General features: G+C 44.8%; 8 protein-coding genes and 1 non-coding gene across 9 annotated transcripts; 6 read left to right on the plus strand and 3 right to left on the minus strand.

Moving 5' to 3' along the window:
• Positions 1 to 466: 466 nt before the first annotated feature.
• On the plus strand, positions 467 to 4,117 carry SPF1 (ion-transporting P-type ATPase SPF1; the record flags this gene model as incomplete). Its single annotated transcript, XM_037282494.1, has 1 exon — positions 467 to 4,117. The coding sequence occupies one exon, from the start codon at positions 467 to 469 to the stop codon at positions 4,115 to 4,117; it is 3,651 nt and encodes a 1,216-aa protein (XP_037138389.1).
• A 122-nt stretch (positions 4,118 to 4,239) lies between these two features.
• Positions 4,240 to 5,988, minus strand: TAH11 (Tah11p; the record flags this gene model as incomplete). The annotated part of the gene is made up of 1 exon (XM_037282495.1): positions 4,240 to 5,988. One exon carries the CDS (start codon positions 5,986 to 5,988, stop codon positions 4,240 to 4,242), a length of 1,749 nt encoding a protein of 582 aa, XP_037138390.1.
• A 332-nt stretch (positions 5,989 to 6,320) lies between these two features.
• Positions 6,321 to 8,267, plus strand: HG536_0B05810 (Hsp70 family protein; the record flags this gene model as incomplete). The annotated part of the gene is made up of 1 exon (XM_037282496.1): positions 6,321 to 8,267. One exon carries the CDS (start codon positions 6,321 to 6,323, stop codon positions 8,265 to 8,267), a length of 1,947 nt encoding a protein of 648 aa, XP_037138391.1.
• A 258-nt stretch (positions 8,268 to 8,525) lies between these two features.
• Positions 8,526 to 8,945, plus strand: VPS55 (Vps55p; the record flags this gene model as incomplete). The annotated part of the gene is made up of 1 exon (XM_037282497.1): positions 8,526 to 8,945. One exon carries the CDS (start codon positions 8,526 to 8,528, stop codon positions 8,943 to 8,945), a length of 420 nt encoding a protein of 139 aa, XP_037138392.1.
• A 380-nt stretch (positions 8,946 to 9,325) lies between these two features.
• On the minus strand, positions 9,326 to 10,270 carry BUD16 (putative pyridoxal kinase BUD16; the record flags this gene model as incomplete). The annotated part of the gene is made up of 1 exon (XM_037282498.1): positions 9,326 to 10,270. The coding sequence occupies one exon, from the start codon at positions 10,268 to 10,270 to the stop codon at positions 9,326 to 9,328; it is 945 nt and encodes a 314-aa protein (XP_037138393.1).
• A 2,389-nt stretch (positions 10,271 to 12,659) lies between these two features.
• On the plus strand, positions 12,660 to 12,730 carry HG536_0Btrna5G. The gene has a single exon. It is a non-coding gene; the product is annotated as a tRNA-Gly (tRNA).
• A 288-nt stretch (positions 12,731 to 13,018) lies between these two features.
• Positions 13,019 to 13,933, plus strand: YIP5 (Yip5p; the record flags this gene model as incomplete). Its single annotated transcript, XM_037282499.1, has 1 exon — positions 13,019 to 13,933. The coding sequence occupies one exon, from the start codon at positions 13,019 to 13,021 to the stop codon at positions 13,931 to 13,933; it is 915 nt and encodes a 304-aa protein (XP_037138394.1).
• Positions 13,934 to 14,006: 73 nt separating this feature from the next.
• SUT1 (Sut1p) lies at positions 14,007 to 14,921 on the minus strand (the record flags this gene model as incomplete). Its single annotated transcript, XM_037282500.1, has 1 exon — positions 14,007 to 14,921. One exon carries the CDS (start codon positions 14,919 to 14,921, stop codon positions 14,007 to 14,009), a length of 915 nt encoding a protein of 304 aa, XP_037138395.1.
• A 969-nt stretch (positions 14,922 to 15,890) lies between these two features.
• Positions 15,891 to 18,491, plus strand: RAD54 (DNA-dependent ATPase RAD54; the record flags this gene model as incomplete). Its single annotated transcript, XM_037282501.1, has 1 exon — positions 15,891 to 18,491. The coding sequence occupies one exon, from the start codon at positions 15,891 to 15,893 to the stop codon at positions 18,489 to 18,491; it is 2,601 nt and encodes an 866-aa protein (XP_037138396.1).
• Positions 18,492 to 18,621: the final 130 nt, after the last annotated feature.

Below are 18,621 nucleotides of genomic sequence, written 5' to 3' on the forward strand. Positions count from 1 at the left end.
TTGGCTAGGAAAAACTCTGTACCATGACTGGTCGAATGAGATGAAATCAGTCGCTCTTTTATACACCACAGGGATGGTGCAAATGTAGTGGCACCTTGTTTCAAAATTGGTGCAGAGCTTGAGCCTCAAAATGGTTTCAAATGACGAAACATCCGACCATCTCTCACTTTGATGCAAGAACCGGCGGAGCCAGTCAAGCCTCAATCGTTTTGCAACATCTAATGCGGAAGACACCCATGACTTTCACCCGAACATGCTCAACTGACAAGCTTTAAAGCTTGTATTTCAATCACCGGTGTGCTGTGGCCTGCAGGCGTGTTGGTATGATGTCGCTTAGCATCATCAGATACGTGGCCTTTTGGACAAGTTGGCGTGTGGCGAAAAGCGACGGTAGTAGATGATCAACAAGTCTTACTAGATAGTACTTCAAGCATCTTTAGAGGCAATAGCGGTCATTTGATTTCAGATGGCTCCGAAATCATTTGTTTCTAGTCCCCTTGTGAGGGATTCGAGACTCTTGGTGCCCAAACCGGTCTTTAGCAGGCCTTACGTGCTATTCTTCTTCCCACTTTATGCAACATTTGCGCATCTGTATCTCCAACAGTATGATCGTTACATTCAGGGCCCAGAGTGGACATTTGTTTACCTTGGTGGGATTATTTCTTTGAATGTGTTGGTTATGTTGATGCCGGCGTGGAACGTGAGGATCGCGGCAGGCTTTAATTACTCCACCGCTGGTGATTTGGAGGAAGCTACCCACATTTTAATCCATACCACTGCAAACAATGGTTCAGATGGGATTGTCGAGATACAACGAGTTCAGGAAGTGGGAGAGCTTCAGATTTTCTTTCAATTTCAGAAGAAGAGGTTTTTATGGCACCAGGACGAGGGCGTTTTCTCATCTCCCAAGTTTTTGATCGATGAGTCTCCGAAAATTGGCGAATTTCAGGACTTTAAAGGCCATTCTGGGGATTTGACTCATTTGAGAAGACTCTATGGGGAGAATTCTTTTGATATCCCGATCCCAACGTTTGTCGAATTGTTTAAGGAACATGCCGTTGCTCCTCTGTTTGTTTTCCAGGTGTTTTGCGTGGCTTTATGGTTGCTTGATGAGTTTTGGTACTACGCGCTCTTTAATCTCTTTATGATCGTCTCCATGGAAGGGGCAGCTGTTTTCCAGAGGTTGACCACTTTGAAGGAGTTCAGAACTATGGGAATCAAACCATATTGTATCAACGTTTACAGGAATGGCAAATGGTCTGAAATCCAGACCGATCAGTTGCTGCCAATGGATATTGTTTCGATTACCAGGACTGCCGAAGACAGCGCTATTCCTTGCGATCTGATTTTGATTGATGGGAGCTGCATCGTTAACGAGGCAATGCTGTCTGGTGAGTCGACTCCATTGCTAAAAGAATCAATCAGGCTTCGTCCAAAAGATGACTTTCTGCAGATTGAAGGCGTAGACAAGAACTCGGTGTTACATGGTGGTACGAAGGCATTGCAAGTTACCGCACCTGAAACTGAATCTCACATTCCATTGCCACAGGATGGAGGGGCTCTCGCGATAGTCACCAAGACAGGTTTTGAGACATCCCAAGGTTCTTTGGTTCGTGTCATGATCTACTCTGCCGAGCGTGTTTCTGTTGATAATAAAGAGGCATTGTACTTCATCTTATTCCTGTTAATTTTCGCTATTGTGGCATCGTGGTACGTCTGGGTCGAAGGTTCCAGAATGGGTAGAACTCAATCTAAACTGATTTTGGACTGTATTTTGATTATTACATCTGTCGTTCCACCAGAATTGCCAATGGAACTAACAATGGCTGTGAATTCATCATTGGCAGCATTGGCTAAGTTCTACGTTTACTGTACGGAACCATTCAGGATTCCTTTAGCTGGTAGAATTGATGTCTGCTGCTTTGATAAAACCGGTACTTTAACTGGCGAAGACTTGGTCTTCGAAGGCTTAGCTGGTTTGTCTAATGATGTCTCTCAAATTCGTCACATGTTTACGGCTGAAGATGCGCCTGCAAGAACCGCCCTGGTTATTGGTGCTGCGCATGCGTTGGTAAGATTGGATGATGGCGAAATAGTCGGTGACCCAATGGAGAAGGCTACGCTAAGAGCACTTGATTGGAAAGTTGAACCTAAAGATACCGTTACAAAAACTGGAGTTGGAAAGATCGAAATTTTACGTCGGTTCCAATTCTCTTCTGCTTTGAAGAGATCTTCATCTATTGCTTCGCACAAGAATGAATTCTTTGCCGCCGTCAAGGGTGCACCTGAGACCATCCGTGAAAGGTTAGTTAATGTTCCTGAGAATTATGACAAAATTTACAAGTCTTTTACGCGCTCTGGTTCTAGAGTGTTGGCTCTTGCGTCGAAATCTCTGCCTCGTTTAAGCCAAAAGGAACTAGACGATATAACCCGTGAAGCAATTGAGCATGAATTGGAATTTAACGGATTCTTGATTTTTCACTGTCCGTTGAAGGAAGATGCTATTGAAACCATAAAGATGCTGAACGAGTCATCCCACCGGTCAATCATGATTACTGGTGATAATCCATTAACTGCCGTTCACGTTGCCAAGGAGGTTGGCATTGTTGATAGAGAAACTTTGATCCTAGATCGTGCTGGCAAGGATGGAGAGGATGCTTTGGTGTTCCGCAATGTTGAGGAGACTATAGCCATTCCGTTTGATCCTGCCACCGATAAATTCGACCGCGTCAAGCTCTTTGATAAGTATGACCTTGCAGTAACTGGGCATTCACTGGGAGCATTAGAGGACCACCATCAGCTGAAAGATTTGATTCGTCATACTTGGGTCTACGCACGTGTGTCTCCTTCTCAGAAGGAGTTTATTTTAAATACACTCAAAGATATGTCCTATCAGACCTTAATGTGCGGTGATGGTACAAATGATGTTGGTGCTTTGAAACAGGCTCATGTTGGTGTCGCGCTGTTGAATGGTACTGAGGAAGGATTGAAGAAAATAGCCGATACTCGTAGAACTGAGAACATGAGGGCAATGTATTTGAAACAATGTGGTTTCTTTGAAAAATGGGGCCAACCTCAGCCACCTGTGCCCGAGCCAATTGCCCACTTGTTCCCACCTGGACCTAAAAATCCACACTATTTGAAAGCTTTGGAAAAAAATGGAAAGAAAATCACTCCCGAAATCAGGAAACTGGTGACAGAAGCCAATAATAAGCCAATTGAAAAGCTGGTAGCAAATAAAGGCACAACATCTGGTAAGGATGGAAATGATCTAGCGTCAATGCTGCTGAACAATGCTGGACAGTCCCAGGAGGATGAAGCACCAACTTTGAAGCTGGGTGATGCTTCCTGCGCTGCCCCATTCACATCAAAACTAGCTAATGTGTCAGCTGTTACCAATATTATTCGTCAGGGTCGTTGTGCTCTGGTAAACACCATTCAAATGTACAAAATTTTGGCATTAAATTGTTTGATCAGCGCGTATTCTTTATCCGTTATCTACCTCGCTGGTGTAAAGTTTGGAGATGGTCAGGCAACCGTGTCAGGTCTACTTCTTTCTGTTTGCTTCTTAAGCATTTCCCGTGGTAAGCCGTTGCAGAAACTATCCAAATCTAGACCACAGGCTGGCATCTTTAACGTGTACATCATGGGTTCGATTTTATCCCAGTTTGCAGTTCACATCGTGACATTGATATACATCACCCTTGAGATTTACAAGCTTGAACCAAGAGAACCTCAAGTTGACTTAGAGAAGAAGTTCGAACCCTCTTTACTGAATACTGGCATTTTCATCATTCAACTCGTGCAGCAGGTGTCGACCTTTGCTGTTAATTATCAGGGGGAGCCGTTCAGAGAGAATATCAGGAACAACAAAGGTATGTACTGGGGCCTTCTTGGTGTTACTGGATTAGCCTTAGCGGGAGCTACCGAATTCGTCCCAGAGCTGAATGAGGCTATGAAGTTCGTTCCAATGGAAGAGTCCTTCAAGATAAAGTTAACCCTGACTTTGTTGATAGATTTTTTCGGCAGTTGGGCAGCCGAACATTTCTTCAAGTACTTCTTCATGGACGCTAGACCGGCAGATATTGCCGTGCGCACCGTTGAGATTGTCGGTTAGAACACCAGGTCCCGTCATCTTTTTTAAAAATTTGAAAAATTGGGATTCATGGGTCAAAGTCATTATAGATGAAACTTCTTTTGTAGTTTCTTTCAATAAACGTCATGAAACATAAAAATCTTCTATATAAGCCGCTGAGAACTGCTTAATTCTCTATCGATTCTTTCCAGAAGAAGGTCCCTGTTCAGATTTTTCCATCTGTAGACCTTCAATCCACCATCGGCGGTTTGAACTGTCACTTCTTTGTTCAGTAATCCTTGCAATTTGCTTAAAATCGTGTCCGCTTCTTCAAATCCGATGGGGTTATTGCTGTCTTGTAAGCTATCCACAATGAGTGTTCCCAGATGAGTGACTGTATAAGGTTTACCCTGTGGCAACGAATACAGAATCTCGAAGACTTGCTTCATTTTAACAGCCAAGAACTGATCGTAGTTCCTTTGGCGTTGAGACAGAAGTGCGGCCGATCGTCTTTCCCTCTCTCTCAACCTCTCCAAAAGGTTGCTTTGAGAATCCTTCTCCTTCTCTGCATAATTGAACCTCTCAGCCGAATTGAAGACGTAATTTCGTTTCCTTGGTGATGGTGCAGCAGTTCTCCTGATCCTATTATTTGGGTCTGGCTCAGATCCACCACTGCCTCGTCTTTTGGAGACTTTCCAAGCAGGAACGTCGGTTGGTATATCTTCTAGACTTCTTATTCTGCTCAGCCATGAGTCCGCTCTTTCAACAAATTCCAAACGTCTCGATTTATTGATTAAGAGCTGTTGCTGATCTAATTTTGGCTGCTTAACAGTGAGTTCACCTTTTGAATCAGCTTGGAGTACGTAACAATCAGGCCACAGTGATACCATCTTCAGAAAGTCCTGCTGTGAAACCTTTCCTCGCATCATGTTTGATATCTGCGGCAGCAAGGAGCCCAAACGTGGAGCAGAATGTGTTGATCTTGACATAGCGTATAGAGGCAGTACTGTTTCGCAGGTCGAGAACAGTTCTTTGTAAAATGCAATTGTCTTCTCAAGCTGTATCAAAGCCGCCTCTCTAGGGTAGTAGCTTTTAGCAACTTCCGGAAGTTCCACAATCTGCTGTCTCAGCAGTCTATCAGCCAGCCTTTCGCCGCTGGAATCCACTACAGTTGCTAGCGGAGGCGCTAGCGTAAGATGCAGAATATTACTTTCAGACGATATCCTGATGGTGGACGTCGAGTGAGAACCGCCCGAGTAGTGTGCCAACAGCGTCCCCGTGTGGAACAAAAGGCAGTCCGGCTCATCGATTGCGACCCAAAAACTGTCGCCAGAGCCCATCGTCGGTGGCTTATACTTGATTCCCCGTGCCGCGGGGAATACAGTCAATACTCCCGTTGGTAGTAAATCCCTGTAGCCCCCAAACGACGCATATTGAAAAGTCTCGCCATCAATGGACATTGACGTGTCTGAACCACCATGGAAAAATCGATTCAATACCGCTGAATAACTTGTTTCGGTCAAAGGTACCTCCGCTCCCACACTTTTCAGGCAAATTTGTGCAAAAAAAAGCGCTACTTTGAATAGTCTGGCATACACCTTCCTCAGAGTCTCATTTCTGCACTCTCTGTCGAATTTCAACGTCTGATCAGTACTAAAGATGTACTGTTCCATTAAAACATCGCCTGTTAGCTGCAAAACACCTGTAAAATTCGCATCAAAGCCTTCCTCCGCATCCGGGAAGTCATCTTCTTTCAATTCCCCGAGCAAATCATCCAACGCCTTCTTGTTAGCGTAATTCTTCAACAGAAAAGTATCATTATCGCGCAGAATCCTCTTGACCACGGGAAGTAACTCTGTCTCATCACAAATTTGATCCAAATCCACAACAGGCACTGAATAACCCTTGCTCATGAATCATCAACCTTCAACGGCCCTCCTAGAACTCCACTGGCTCTTAACTGCCCTTCTAAAGGTATGACGAGATGAGATGAGATCGGTATTATCTTTCGATTCGCGTGAAAAATCGTTTGGTACGGCCAAAGGTTCTATCAGGTTCTACGAGCTTCTTCGACGATCGGAAGAAAAATCTTTAAAAGGACGAGGAATATAACTCCATAGCAGAAAAATTTTCTATTGGGAGTAACGACCAAGTGTTGATCGAGGTTGCTATATATCAACTGGTATTGTTGTTTTCCAGTGGGAGGTAATTGCGTGCAGTTGGATTGCTGAAAGAGAGAAGAACAATGCTTGCTGCCAAGAATATTTTGAGAAAATCAGCGATTGCCACTCCGGTGCGTGTGGCAAGCCGTTTCCAATCTACCAGTAAGGTGCAAGGGTCTGTCATTGGTATTGATTTGGGTACCACGAATTCTGCGGTTGCTGTTATGGAGGGTAAGATTCCAAAGATCATTGAAAACGCTGAAGGTGCCAGAACTACGCCATCTGTTGTGGCTTTCACGAAGGATGGTGAAAGATTGGTCGGTATCCCTGCCAAGCGTCAAGCAGTCGTCAACCCAGAGAACACTCTTTTCGCTACTAAGCGTCTGATCGGTCGTCGTTTTGAAGACGCTGAAGTGCAGAGAGACATCAAGCAGGTCCCATATAAGATTGTCAAGCACTCTAACGGCGACGCATGGGTCGAGGCTAGAGGTCAGACTTACTCTCCAGCTCAGATCGGTGGTTTTGTGTTGAACAAGATGAAGGAGACAGCTGAAGCGTACTTGGGTAAGCCAGCTAAAAACGCTGTGGTCACCGTTCCAGCTTACTTTAACGACTCTCAGAGACAAGCCACCAAGGATGCTGGTCAAATCGTGGGCTTGAATGTGTTGCGTGTTGTTAACGAACCTACTGCTGCAGCATTGGCTTACGGTTTGGAAAAGTCTGACTCCAAGGTCGTTGCAGTGTTTGATTTGGGTGGTGGTACTTTTGATATCTCCATTCTAGACATTGACAACGGTGTCTTTGAAGTCAAGTCCACCAATGGTGATACCCATCTAGGTGGTGAAGACTTCGATATCTACCTATTGAGAGAAATCGTTTCTCGTTTCAAGTCTGAATCTGGTATCGACCTAACAAACGACCGTATGGCTATTCAAAGAATCAGAGAAGCCGCAGAAAAGGCAAAGATTGAATTATCTTCCACCGTCTCCACCGAGATTAACTTGCCATTTATCACAGCCGATGCTTCTGGTCCAAAGCATATCAACATGAAATTCAGCAGAGCTCAGTTCGAAACTTTGACTGAACCATTGATTAAGAGAACTGTTGATCCAGTTAAGAAGGCTTTGAAAGACGCTAATTTGAGCACCTCTGACGTTTCTGACGTTCTATTGGTCGGTGGTATGTCTAGAATGCCAAAGGTTGTCGAGACTGTCAAGCAATTGTTCGGTAAGGAGCCTTCCAAGGCTGTTAACCCAGATGAAGCTGTCGCCATTGGTGCTGCTATCCAAGGTGCTGTCCTTGCAGGTGAAGTCACTGACGTCTTGTTGCTGGATGTTACCCCATTGTCTCTAGGTATCGAGACCTTGGGTGGTGTGTTCACCAGATTGATCCCAAGAAACACAACGATCCCAACCAAGAAGTCTCAAATCTTCTCTACCGCAGCCGCTGGTCAAACCTCTGTCGAGATCAGAGTGTTCCAAGGTGAAAGAGAATTGGTCAGAGACAACAAGTTGATCGGTAACTTCACTTTGTCCGGTATCCCACCAGCACCAAAGGGTGTTCCACAAATCGAAGTGACTTTCGATCTTGACGCTGACGGAATCATCAACGTCTCCGCCAGAGACAAGGCTTCCAACAAGGACGCTTCCATCACTGTTGCCGGTTCTTCCGGTTTGTCCGAGGCCGAAATCGAACAAATGGTCAACGACGCCGAGAAGTACAAGAGCCAAGATGAAGCCAGAAGACAATCTATCGAGACCGCCAACAAGGCAGACCAATTGGCTAACGACACCGAAAGCTCTCTAAAGGAGTTCGAAGGCAAGATCGACAAGGCTGAGGCTCAAAAGGTTCAAGACATGATCACCTCTTTGAGAGAAACCGTTGCCAGGGTACAAGCTGGTGAGGAGGTCAGCGCCGACGACTTGAAGACCAAGACCGATGAATTGCAAAACTCTTCCATGAAATTGTTCGAACAAATGTACAAGAACGATTCCAGCAACAACACTCAGTCCGGTGAACCAAAGCAATGAAGCTGTCGGGTTGTATCAACTCTGTAATTATGGTCGCATTTCACAATTTCACACGTCTTGTATTTAGTTTATAGGTTCTATCTTATAATCATGTAAATTTAATGATTATGACAATATATGGTTCATTAGCTCGCCTTGTTTTCAGGCCCTTCCGAAGCCATATCTTAGCGATGCTAAAAAATTGGGCATCACCCCTCTAGATGAAATTATCAAAGGAAGGCAAGATCGGCCATAAGCTGCTCAAATCGGTGTGATAGAATGGAATTCAAGGTATCACCGCTTACAAAGATTATATCGCTTTCGGGCTTTTTAGCTCTCGGCTTTCTTTTAGTTATATTAAGTTGTGCCCTCTTTCATAACTACTATCCATTATTCGATATTCTGATCTTCCTGCTAGCTCCATTGCCCAATACTTTATTCAGCAAATCAGGCGCGGACAATGCAAACTTCATGTCTGATGCCCCAAGCAATGCTCAAGATACTGGTAATTTCTTAACTGGCGTCTTTGTCACAAGCGGAATCGCACTACCGGTTGTCTTTTATCACTGTCAGTTGATTGGAGCACTAAGTTGCGTGATGAGTACGATTGGTGGTCTAATTATCTATTCTAGTATTGTGGTTTTCTCGTGGTTCTTCCACTCTAGTTGGGACCAAGAGGAGGATACATTGTTCGGTTAAGAGCATCCTTAAACAGGCACTGTAAGACGAAATCCGTGGCGGTCGTAGATGGCTCATAAGCCAGAAATGATTAGACTATTGGCCCATGCGTGCATGCATGAAGTTTTGTATAAAAAATTCTAGCTTATTCTATAAATTAGACCTTCTGTTACGATTGAGGAAGGGCTAGCCTACAGTATCTGGTGGTTGGGCTGACGATGATGGGATGGGGATGAGTTTAATGAGTTTGAAAGAACACCTTTCCGACTGCAGTTTCAGCAATGTGCATCCAGCACTTGTCGGCCCGTACCGCAGCCAGGCATTTCAGCTCATGAAGCAGAGGACAGACAAACGGTAAGGTATCTCCGCCGGCGTCGCGTGGATGAAACCGGAAATCCATCTCATAGCTCGCGATAAATGAAATTTTGTTTGCTCTCGGTTGCCACATCCTCACTGAAGAGATGTCTTGACTCTATGATCCTCAGCTCTGCGTTCTTCATATCTACGGCATTTCCTATCTTTGCAGTATGATTCTTCGGAGCATAGGCCAGTGTGATCTTTAGCACGCCCTGTATCACGTTGAGCACATCATTGACTTGGTGTTCCAACTTCAGGCCCTCGTCAGATAGCGACAGAAGCTTGTACACTCTGTCTAGCAATAAAGCTGAAAACAGGTCACCCACACCGGTGAAATACGACTTTATCAGCGGCACTCGTAGAACTACTGGAGCATTGCCTTTCATGGATGCAACACAATAAACGTGGTGCGGATCACTAAATATCTTCTCATCACATGAAGTGACGATAACCACTGGCACTGTCTCGTGTAATTCCTGTAGCACGGATTTCAGCTGGTCCACTGTATCTATCGATTTCCCACATATAATCTCCAGTTCAAAATGATTGGGAGTCATAATATCCACATCAGAATGCGAGGAAAGAGCCAACTTCCTGTACTCTTCTATCACGTCTTCCTCAACATACAACTGACCTTCGTCGCCCATCACTGGATCCATCAGCCAAACAGAATTGGGGTTCTCTCTCTTATAAGCAGTATAATGTTGTCCCATACATCTTACAGACTCTTTCTTGGGCAGATAACCAGATAGTAAGGCTTCATAATCGTTCGCAAAGTTGGCCAGCACGCCCGATAGCAATTGGTCCAAATCTTTTTCCTCAGTTATATTACCAAACACTTTATGCATACCATACCCAGTGTGATTAGAATACTGTACGGAATTACAGCAATCTACATCCCAACCATAGCATTGAAGAGGGAAAGTCGCTGCTTTATTCCCAACGAAACCGTGTACCACATGGGACTGAGTCGCTAAAAGTCTTGGCATACTATTCGACCACCTAGCCCGTCCCGTTCTTCGCCGTAAACAGACTTACAGCAATATCCTCAAACCTGATATAATCTTATCAACGATATTACAACTGCCAAGACCTATGAAGATTATCTGAAAAGTTACGTCGTCGAGAGTACGAAAAAAGAATTATCAACAAAGATCAAATATTGACATGAGAAGGGACATTGAAGACGGTTAAAAGCACAATGCTCTGCCAGCAACTGTAACGCAACGCTTAGGTGCTAGAGCAGAGACAGAATTTTGCAGATGAAGATTCTAAGGTTTACTGAAATATGCAGTTTTCAATGTCATTTTAGCAAGTAGCAACTTAATCTGACCTTGCTGCTGAGTCAATGAGATTTTTCAGAGCTATGTCTTAAATGTTGATTTAATTGCGACATCTTGCTTCTCTTAAGACTTTTTTCAAATCTCACGAAACCGTAAAGGCGTAGAATTAAACAAAACATAAAAAATTGATGAACAAGTTAAAACTGTACTCTTTGAATAATTAAAGCTAATAAGCACCGGCCAAATGTTTGGCTGCCAGAACACCGTGAAACTGGGAGACTCCTCTTACAGTTATACTAAGATTGTTTTGTATAAAATTATGTGCTGTATATAGAAGTACCTGAAGCTGTAGCCTTACGAAATGAATGAAGCATGGAGCGACAAGCGAATGGTTTGATAATTGCGGTCCAGTACCTATGTCCTGAAGATGTTAACCGATTATGTCACACATAGAAAGTTCACTGGAGTCCAAATAGAGTAACCGAATGGTGGAATTGAAGTGTACAGGATGCCAGCTAGCTTAGACCCAAATTGTGCTTCACTCGATATTTAATCTTAGAGTTAGAAATAAATAAGCAGTAATAGATTGTGTCGTCGACCAGCTAAACCGGTAATTCCAAAGCACTGGGACAAGATTCCCAAAAGCTATACGATTGAGAAGCTGGCGATAGCTCTCTATTTCTGATGCCTCAAGTCTTCAATGCAGAATAATGTACGGTTACACAACCCGACCACCAAGAAGCAATGGAGAGGGCTTACCAATCGATAGACGTCAACGAAAAAACCGATCGAGTATCGGGCACTGACCAAGGCGACGAGGATACAACCGTCTCGGCAGTCTTCGGTTCCAACAATCGTGGAGCAAAAAGATCTAGGAACCAAGGAAGATCTCTGTACCTTAAGCGACAAAAAACGCCTTGCAGAGACGAACGCATAAAACAAAACTTATGCTTCTATTGCAAGAAGGCCGGTCACCGAATGAATGAATGCCGAGAGCGTGAGGCGAGGCCTAGCCGGCATGGAGACTGAGGCGAGTCCGAAAAAAAGACCATTGTACATTAGAAGCCAGCCGATTGTACATTATATTTCCATCCCAGAGATGGATAATCCGGCTGAGAGAACGATCGTCATCAAAAAACAAAAAATGAAAACCTTGTTCGATAGTGGATCGCCACTTCGTTCATCCGTTCGGATATGGTGAAGTTATTAAACCTGAGGATATACGAGACACCACCATTCCGATTTAGAGGGTTTATCCCTACCGACCATCAACGACAACGGAAGCCGTAAGTCTAACCTTCCCGGTAGAAGACTTACAGATCCCAGTAGCGGCATATGTCCTGGAGAATATGGTCTACCAAATGCTGATGGGCAATCCTATTGTCAGCCGCTACCCAAAACTTTTGTCAAACTGCCTTCGTCACACCATCTGGGAAATATGAGTACCCTGTGATGTCTTTTGGTCTAGTTAACGCACCTAGTACGTTCGCTAGATATATGGCTGATATTTTCCGAGATCTGAAGTTCGTCAATGTCTACCTGGATGACATTTTAGTCTTCTCAGAAACAATCGAGGAACACTGGACTCACCTGGACAGAGTTTTGGGAAGGCTGAGGAAAAAGAATCTGATTGTGAAGAGGAAGAAATGCAAATTCGCATCGAATTTTTAGGTTATAAGATCGGAGTATAGAAAATAGAGCCATTGTAGAACAAATGCGAGACTATCCAGAAGTATCCGACACCTAGAACCGTGAAGGAAGCGCAAAGGTTCTTAGGAATGATACATTACTATAGACGATTTATTCCGAATTGCTCTCAAGTAGCGGAACCCATCCAATCGTTTATCCGTAACAAAAGTTGACCGACCGATAATTTTTCATTCACAGCAGCCGATTATGTTACGCATAATCGTCTTACAGTTGTCAGCCACAATTGCCAAATCTGGGTGTCAGACCATATTTCTCAGACATAATTCTCAGATTCTGGATTTGTTTTACTCGCATCATTTGAGTTGTCGTTTCCTTGGTTCTAAGGTCATGAGAAATTACCAGGAATAGAGGTTCATGAGGAATTCTATTTCCATCGAAATCTCTAGCGCAAGTGGTTTAGTGGTAAAATCCAACGTTGCCATCGTTGGGCCCCCGGTTCGATTCCGGGCTTGCGCAATTTTTTAAAACCGTAACTACAATTCTTGGCATTGACACAGCAACAGGCCTTCTACTGTCTTTAGCTAGACTGCACTCCATAGCATCATCTTTCCTGGCAGCCAGCTCCCATTGTATTTGATCTGAACAGTACTGATCTTTCACAAGCCTTCTTTTTCCACGCGTTGAGCATTGCAGGTTTACGCCCTCTATCGAACCAAGTGAAAAGGTCACATAGTTGATTGTAACGAGGTATTCAGGGTTTACTCTTTTCGAGATTGCTTGACTTTAGTATTTTGAAGAAGAAGCATGTCAGGGAATGCTGATAGCTACAACAGAAGGGACTCCTTTACCGAACTCGACGATGGTCTCGAAGGAGTTGATGATTTTACCCATGAACCAAATCCTTTCGATGATGTGATATCAGATGATTATGATGCAAAGAAGAAACCACCAGGATATGGTAACGTCGCCGATACGGTATCATTACCTCCTGGCTATGAGGAAACTATGGAGGTTCCGCAACGTCCCGCGGAAGGTCCCTCGAGTAATCAAGCAGCTGCTGGAACGCTTCCTCCGGGTCTATTCAACTACCTGTCGCAATACTTCGAGCTGGATGATCAAGAGTTGAAGAAACGTCTTTACAGTGCGATAGCGTTCAAACTCGAATCAATAGCTGATCTAGAGAACCGTGCTCCAGATGACGCGAAGCCGGATCTTTATAGTCCGGTGTGGATCTTTGGTACCATTGTGATGACGAATTTTATCGGCAGCCGGCTTTTTGAGGTAATAGTGAATGGCGTCATAAGAGGAGTTTACTGGCAGGAGGATTCGAACAAGGTATTCGGCGGCGCAAGGTTCATCCGCTCCTTTTGGTTGTATTTGATCTACGGCTTTCTCGTACCGTTGGTTATAGCCAAGACTTATCTGCACCGCAAAGACAGCGTCGCGGAGTTAATCTCAACGTATGGCTATTCGTTACTGGTGTGGATACCGCTCGGGTTGCTAATCGATCTGAGTAACGCTTTCCAAACTCTTTTACCAAAATATGTGCTGTCTCTGATCAAATGGGTGTTTGTGACAATAGCCTTCATGAAGAGCTCTCTGTTCCTGTACAGAAAGATGAACACCGAAGACGAATCTGACCAGCTGGTCAAATGGCCAGTCATCGGTCTCAACGCGATCATGTGCATCGTCGCTAGGTTCTTGTTGTATCATTCGTAACATTCATTAATCTATACATATACAAAGAGGATAGGCTATTCAGAGCCCCAACGCCTTTCCTTCCCGCACTGGCTCAAAAACCAGCATTTCTATAATCGGTGATATCCATCTCAGCCATCGATTTGCCTGGCACCTTGGAAGATATCTTGGAGAACACGTTGATATCTGCCCTCGTGAAGCCTTTCGAAAAGACGCAACAGTCGTGACTGTGCCCGTTGCTGATCCGTCTCTTTCGACACGAGCTGCAGCATCTAAACAACACGATCTTATCAATATGCTTTATCAAGATAGGTGTCCTCCCTGCAGTGCTGTTTTGCTCGTCGTCGGCAGCGTCCTGCGCGGTCTCCTCCAGTATCGAGTCGGGCAAACCCAGTTTCTTGAACAACGTGTCTGAGTGGTCCAAAACCTCCTGTCTCGTGAACACATGATGCAATTCCCTTGCAAACAAGGGAATAATAGATTCATCTTGCAGCAGGATCTCGATCGACGCATCACATTTAATTTTTTTCAACCGACAGCCATCACAACTGGGTCCAATCCGCTGTCTCTTGGCAGTGTTCAATGTGCTATTTTTCCTGTCCGAGCGACTCGAGGCGGGAGCAGCTGAAGCCGATGCTGGTGTTGATGACGAAGGAGAAGGGGACGTGCTCTTTACCGAGGACGCGCCAGAGGATGCGTTCTCTTGGAAGGCCACATAGCTCGGAGATGGCGAAATGGGCGCACTCACAGGTGCCGTCGGCGGAGGTGTCATCATGTGACTCAACGACGTCTTTTCGCTCGACAGTTTCAACCGCTTGGTAGCAACGTTTGCCAAGCTCTCAAGCGTACTAAACCTCTTTGACGAGCCCTCACTCATCGCTACGGGCGAACAAGTAGGAACGTCAAATGAAATTTTCTGATATTGACGTTCATTCAAAAACCTAAGATCCGGCAACAATAGCGGTGGTAAAGTCTGATTTCTATTAATCACAGGAATACTGGTTGACATCTTCCGTTAGACAGCTTCCTGTTGCTTCGCCTCTCAAAGAAAAATTGCAATTCAAATACCTGCAAAGACCCGTCTTTCATTTATATAGAACATAAATGTCCGTGTCCAGTGTCGATAGCTCTCTCTGCCTCTTTCTCTACAGAAGACAGAAACATAGTGTGAGGAAGTCACTGAATGCAGAACGCGTGTATGAGCAGAACAACTGAACACGCACAGCACAGCCAGACAGATACGGACATACACTTACACTCAATCAAAAATTCCGATCTTCTCCTGCCATTGAAGCGTCAACGACGACACTGGGCCTTCTTGACTATTTTTCCGCAGCTTCTCTTTTCGGCGTTTTACCCCTCCTCCTTTTCCGATTGGGACATATAGCTTCTCGCTTAGATAAACCCGTGAAGTTACCCCTCCTCTATCTTTCTGTGTAGACTCCCTTTTCGGAGACTATGTTCTCTATTTCCTCGAGAATCCAACAATCGGATAAACGTGGGTACCTGCTACAGGTCCGTACGACAAGGAGTTTTTCCGCGATGTCCGGCAAGAAGGGGCTCTCATTACCTCAGCAAAGACGGATATTAGATCGGGTGGCGGGCGGGTATTAAGCGGATGCCGGAGCCAGCGGCGGCTGTGGTGAAACAAGCGAAGCCTCCGAAGAAAAAGAAACGTATGAGGAGATGCTCCGTCGTCTCGGAACGAGGCGTGACGTTCCACGCGAGAGTTCAGATTAGCGTGCAGAATGTAGAGCTTGGGACTGCCTTCAGGAGAAAAAGAAAAAGGATAACTAGTTCGCGGAACTCCGGCCGGAGCGGTGGCGGTCGGCTGCCGTTGACGGTGAGGGAAATTCAGATAAGACTCGGCCGGGTAAAGCGCGGGCATTACGTGTTTTTGTGTACAATTGCCACAAAGACGCGTAAATAAGAGATCAACTGGAGCATTACTGTATAGAGAGGCCCTAGTTGATCGTCCATGGCTAAACGTAAGTTACCGGATAGGCCTCCAAATGGGATAGGAGCGGGTCAGAGGCCGAGGCTGGTTCCCAGAGCTTTGAATGTTCAAGGCTCGCTGGCTACTTTGACCAAGCCGTTCAAGGTTCCTTACAAGGTGGACAAGAGGAGAAATGAACAGGATGTTGGCGGTGGCGGCGGTAGATCGTTGCGTCGGAGATCGCAGACGGTGTCGTATGCTGGTTTGGACGTGGCGACGGAAGTTGAGATGGAAGGGCCAGATGGGCTGCCGCCCATCTCGTCGGTGGTTCGTAAGGACGCTCTGAGTAGTAGAAGGCTGGCAGAAGATCCCGTGAGGCTTTCCCAGATAGAGTCGGTGCTGAAAAGGTCGTTTACAGTGCCGATACGGGGTTATATACAGAGGCATAGTTTGCCGCTGACGCTTGGGACGAAGAAAAAGATAGCCTTGGAGCCGAGACCGTTGCATGACCCGACTGATGAATTCGCCATTGTGCTTTATGACCCGTCTGTGGACGGGGACATGGTTATCCAGGATACCAATGACGTGCCATTGCAAGAAGTGAGCCAGAACACGCAGGCGGAGCAAGGTGCGGAGCACAAGAAAGGGTTACACCCAAGATTTCTATCTAACGGGTTGAAGAATAAGTCTCTGAAAGAGCTGCTCGGGGAAGATGATGATCTTGGTACGAAAGCTAAGAAATTCCCCAACATCCCCGTGGTGATAGATCCAAAGTTGGCAAAGATCCTAAGACCGCATCAAGTGGAGGGAGTGAGGTTCTTGTACCGTTGTGTGACAGGGCTTGTTATGAAGGATTTCTTGGATAAGCAGACGGTTGAAAATGGTTCCAATTCCGCCGCAGAGGTTAATGAAGAACTCGTTATCAATAGAGGTGCGTATGGTTGCATTATGGCCGATGAAATGGGCCTGGGCAAGACGTTGCAGTGTATCGCGTTGATGTGGACCCTGTTGAGACAAGGCCCCCAGGGTAAAAGATTGATCGACAAATGCATCATTGTTTGTCCATCCTCGTTGGTCAATAATTGGGCGAATGAATTGGTCAAATGGCTAGGTCCAAACACTTTATCGCCTCTGGCGATCGATGGTAAGAAGACGAATAGTGTTTCGGAATCCGTACGATCATGGGCACAAGCTCAAGGTAGGAATATCGTGAAACCAGTACTGATTATCTCCTATGAAACGTTAAGGCGGAACGTTGAAGCATTACGAAATACCAAGGTCGGATTGATGTTAGCGGATGAAGGTCACAGATTGAAAAACGCTGACTCGTTGACTTTCACTTCATTGGATAGTATTGATTGCCCCAGAAGGGTCATCTTGTCTGGTACACCTATTCAGAACGATCTCTCTGAATATTTTGCATTATTAAATTTCTCAAATCCTGGGCTCCTGGGGACAAGATCCGATTTCAGGAAGAATTACGAGAATCCAATCTTACTAAGTCGTGATGCTGACGCAACTGATGATCAAATTAAAAAAGGTGAAGAGCAATTACAGAAATTATCCTACGTGGTATCGAAATTTATCATAAGGCGCACTAATGATATCCTTTCCAAATACTTACCGTGCAAATATGAACACGTTATCTTTGTTAATTTACGACCTTTTCAAAGAGAACTCTATGAGAAATTGGTCAAATCTAGAGAAATCACTAAGATGGTCAAAGGGAATAATACAGGATCTCAACCTCTTAAAGCTATTGGTCTGCTTAAGAAACTATGCAATCACCCGGACCTGCTTGATTTTAATGAAGACCTAGAGAACTTTAATGACCTCCAGATTCCTGATGATTACGAGATCCCCTCGAAGGTAAATACAAGAAAAGCTGTTCAAACAAAGTTCTCCGGAAAGTTCGCCATCTTGGAGAGGTTTTTAGCCACGATAAAGTCCCAATCCGATGACAAGATTGTTCTCATTTCAAACTATACCCAAACTCTAGATTTGATCGAAAGGCTTTGTAGATATAAGCATTATGCTTCATTGAGACTTGATGGCACGATGACCATCAATAAGAGGCAAAAACTAGTGGACAGGTTTAATGATCCTGAAGGACAGGAATTTATTTTCTTATTGAGTTCAAAAGCGGGTGGCTGTGGTATTAACTTGATTGGTGCCAACCGTTTAATACTAATGGATCCCGATTGGAACCCTGCAGCTGATCAACAAGCACTGGCTCGTGTTTGGAGGGATGGCCAGAAAAAGGACTGTTTCATTTATAGATTTATCTCTACTGGGACCATTGAAGAGAAGATTTACCAGAGGCAATCCATGAAGATGAGTCTGAGTTCTTGCGTGGTGGACGCCAAAGAAGATGTCGAGAGACTGTTCTCAACAGACAATTTACGGATGCTATTCAAATTCAATGGTGAAACTATCTGCGAAACACACGAAACGTATCATTGTAAAAGATGTGATTCGAAATCCGGAAAGCAGAAGATAAAGAGTCCCGCTATGTTGTACGGTGATGCGACCACTTGGAATCACCTTAATCACGATGCTTTGCAGAAAACTAACGATCATTTGCTGCGAAATGAGTTCAATAGTCCAGACATCAGTTATGTTTTCCAGTACATCTCTCATTAAGTCATTCATCCTCCATTCCACCGTCCTTCTGCATTACTGTTTACCTTGTAGAATGTTATTACGTATTAGGTTCTTGAAAAACGGATCTTGAACCTTTTTAGCAGCGTCCGAAGGAAATGGTAGTTCTTCT

Source organism: Torulaspora globosa, chromosome 2 (assembly GCF_014133895.1).
Source record: "Torulaspora globosa chromosome 2, complete sequence".
In the NCBI taxonomy this organism is placed as follows: Eukaryota; Fungi; Ascomycota; class Saccharomycetes; order Saccharomycetales; family Saccharomycetaceae; genus Torulaspora; species Torulaspora globosa.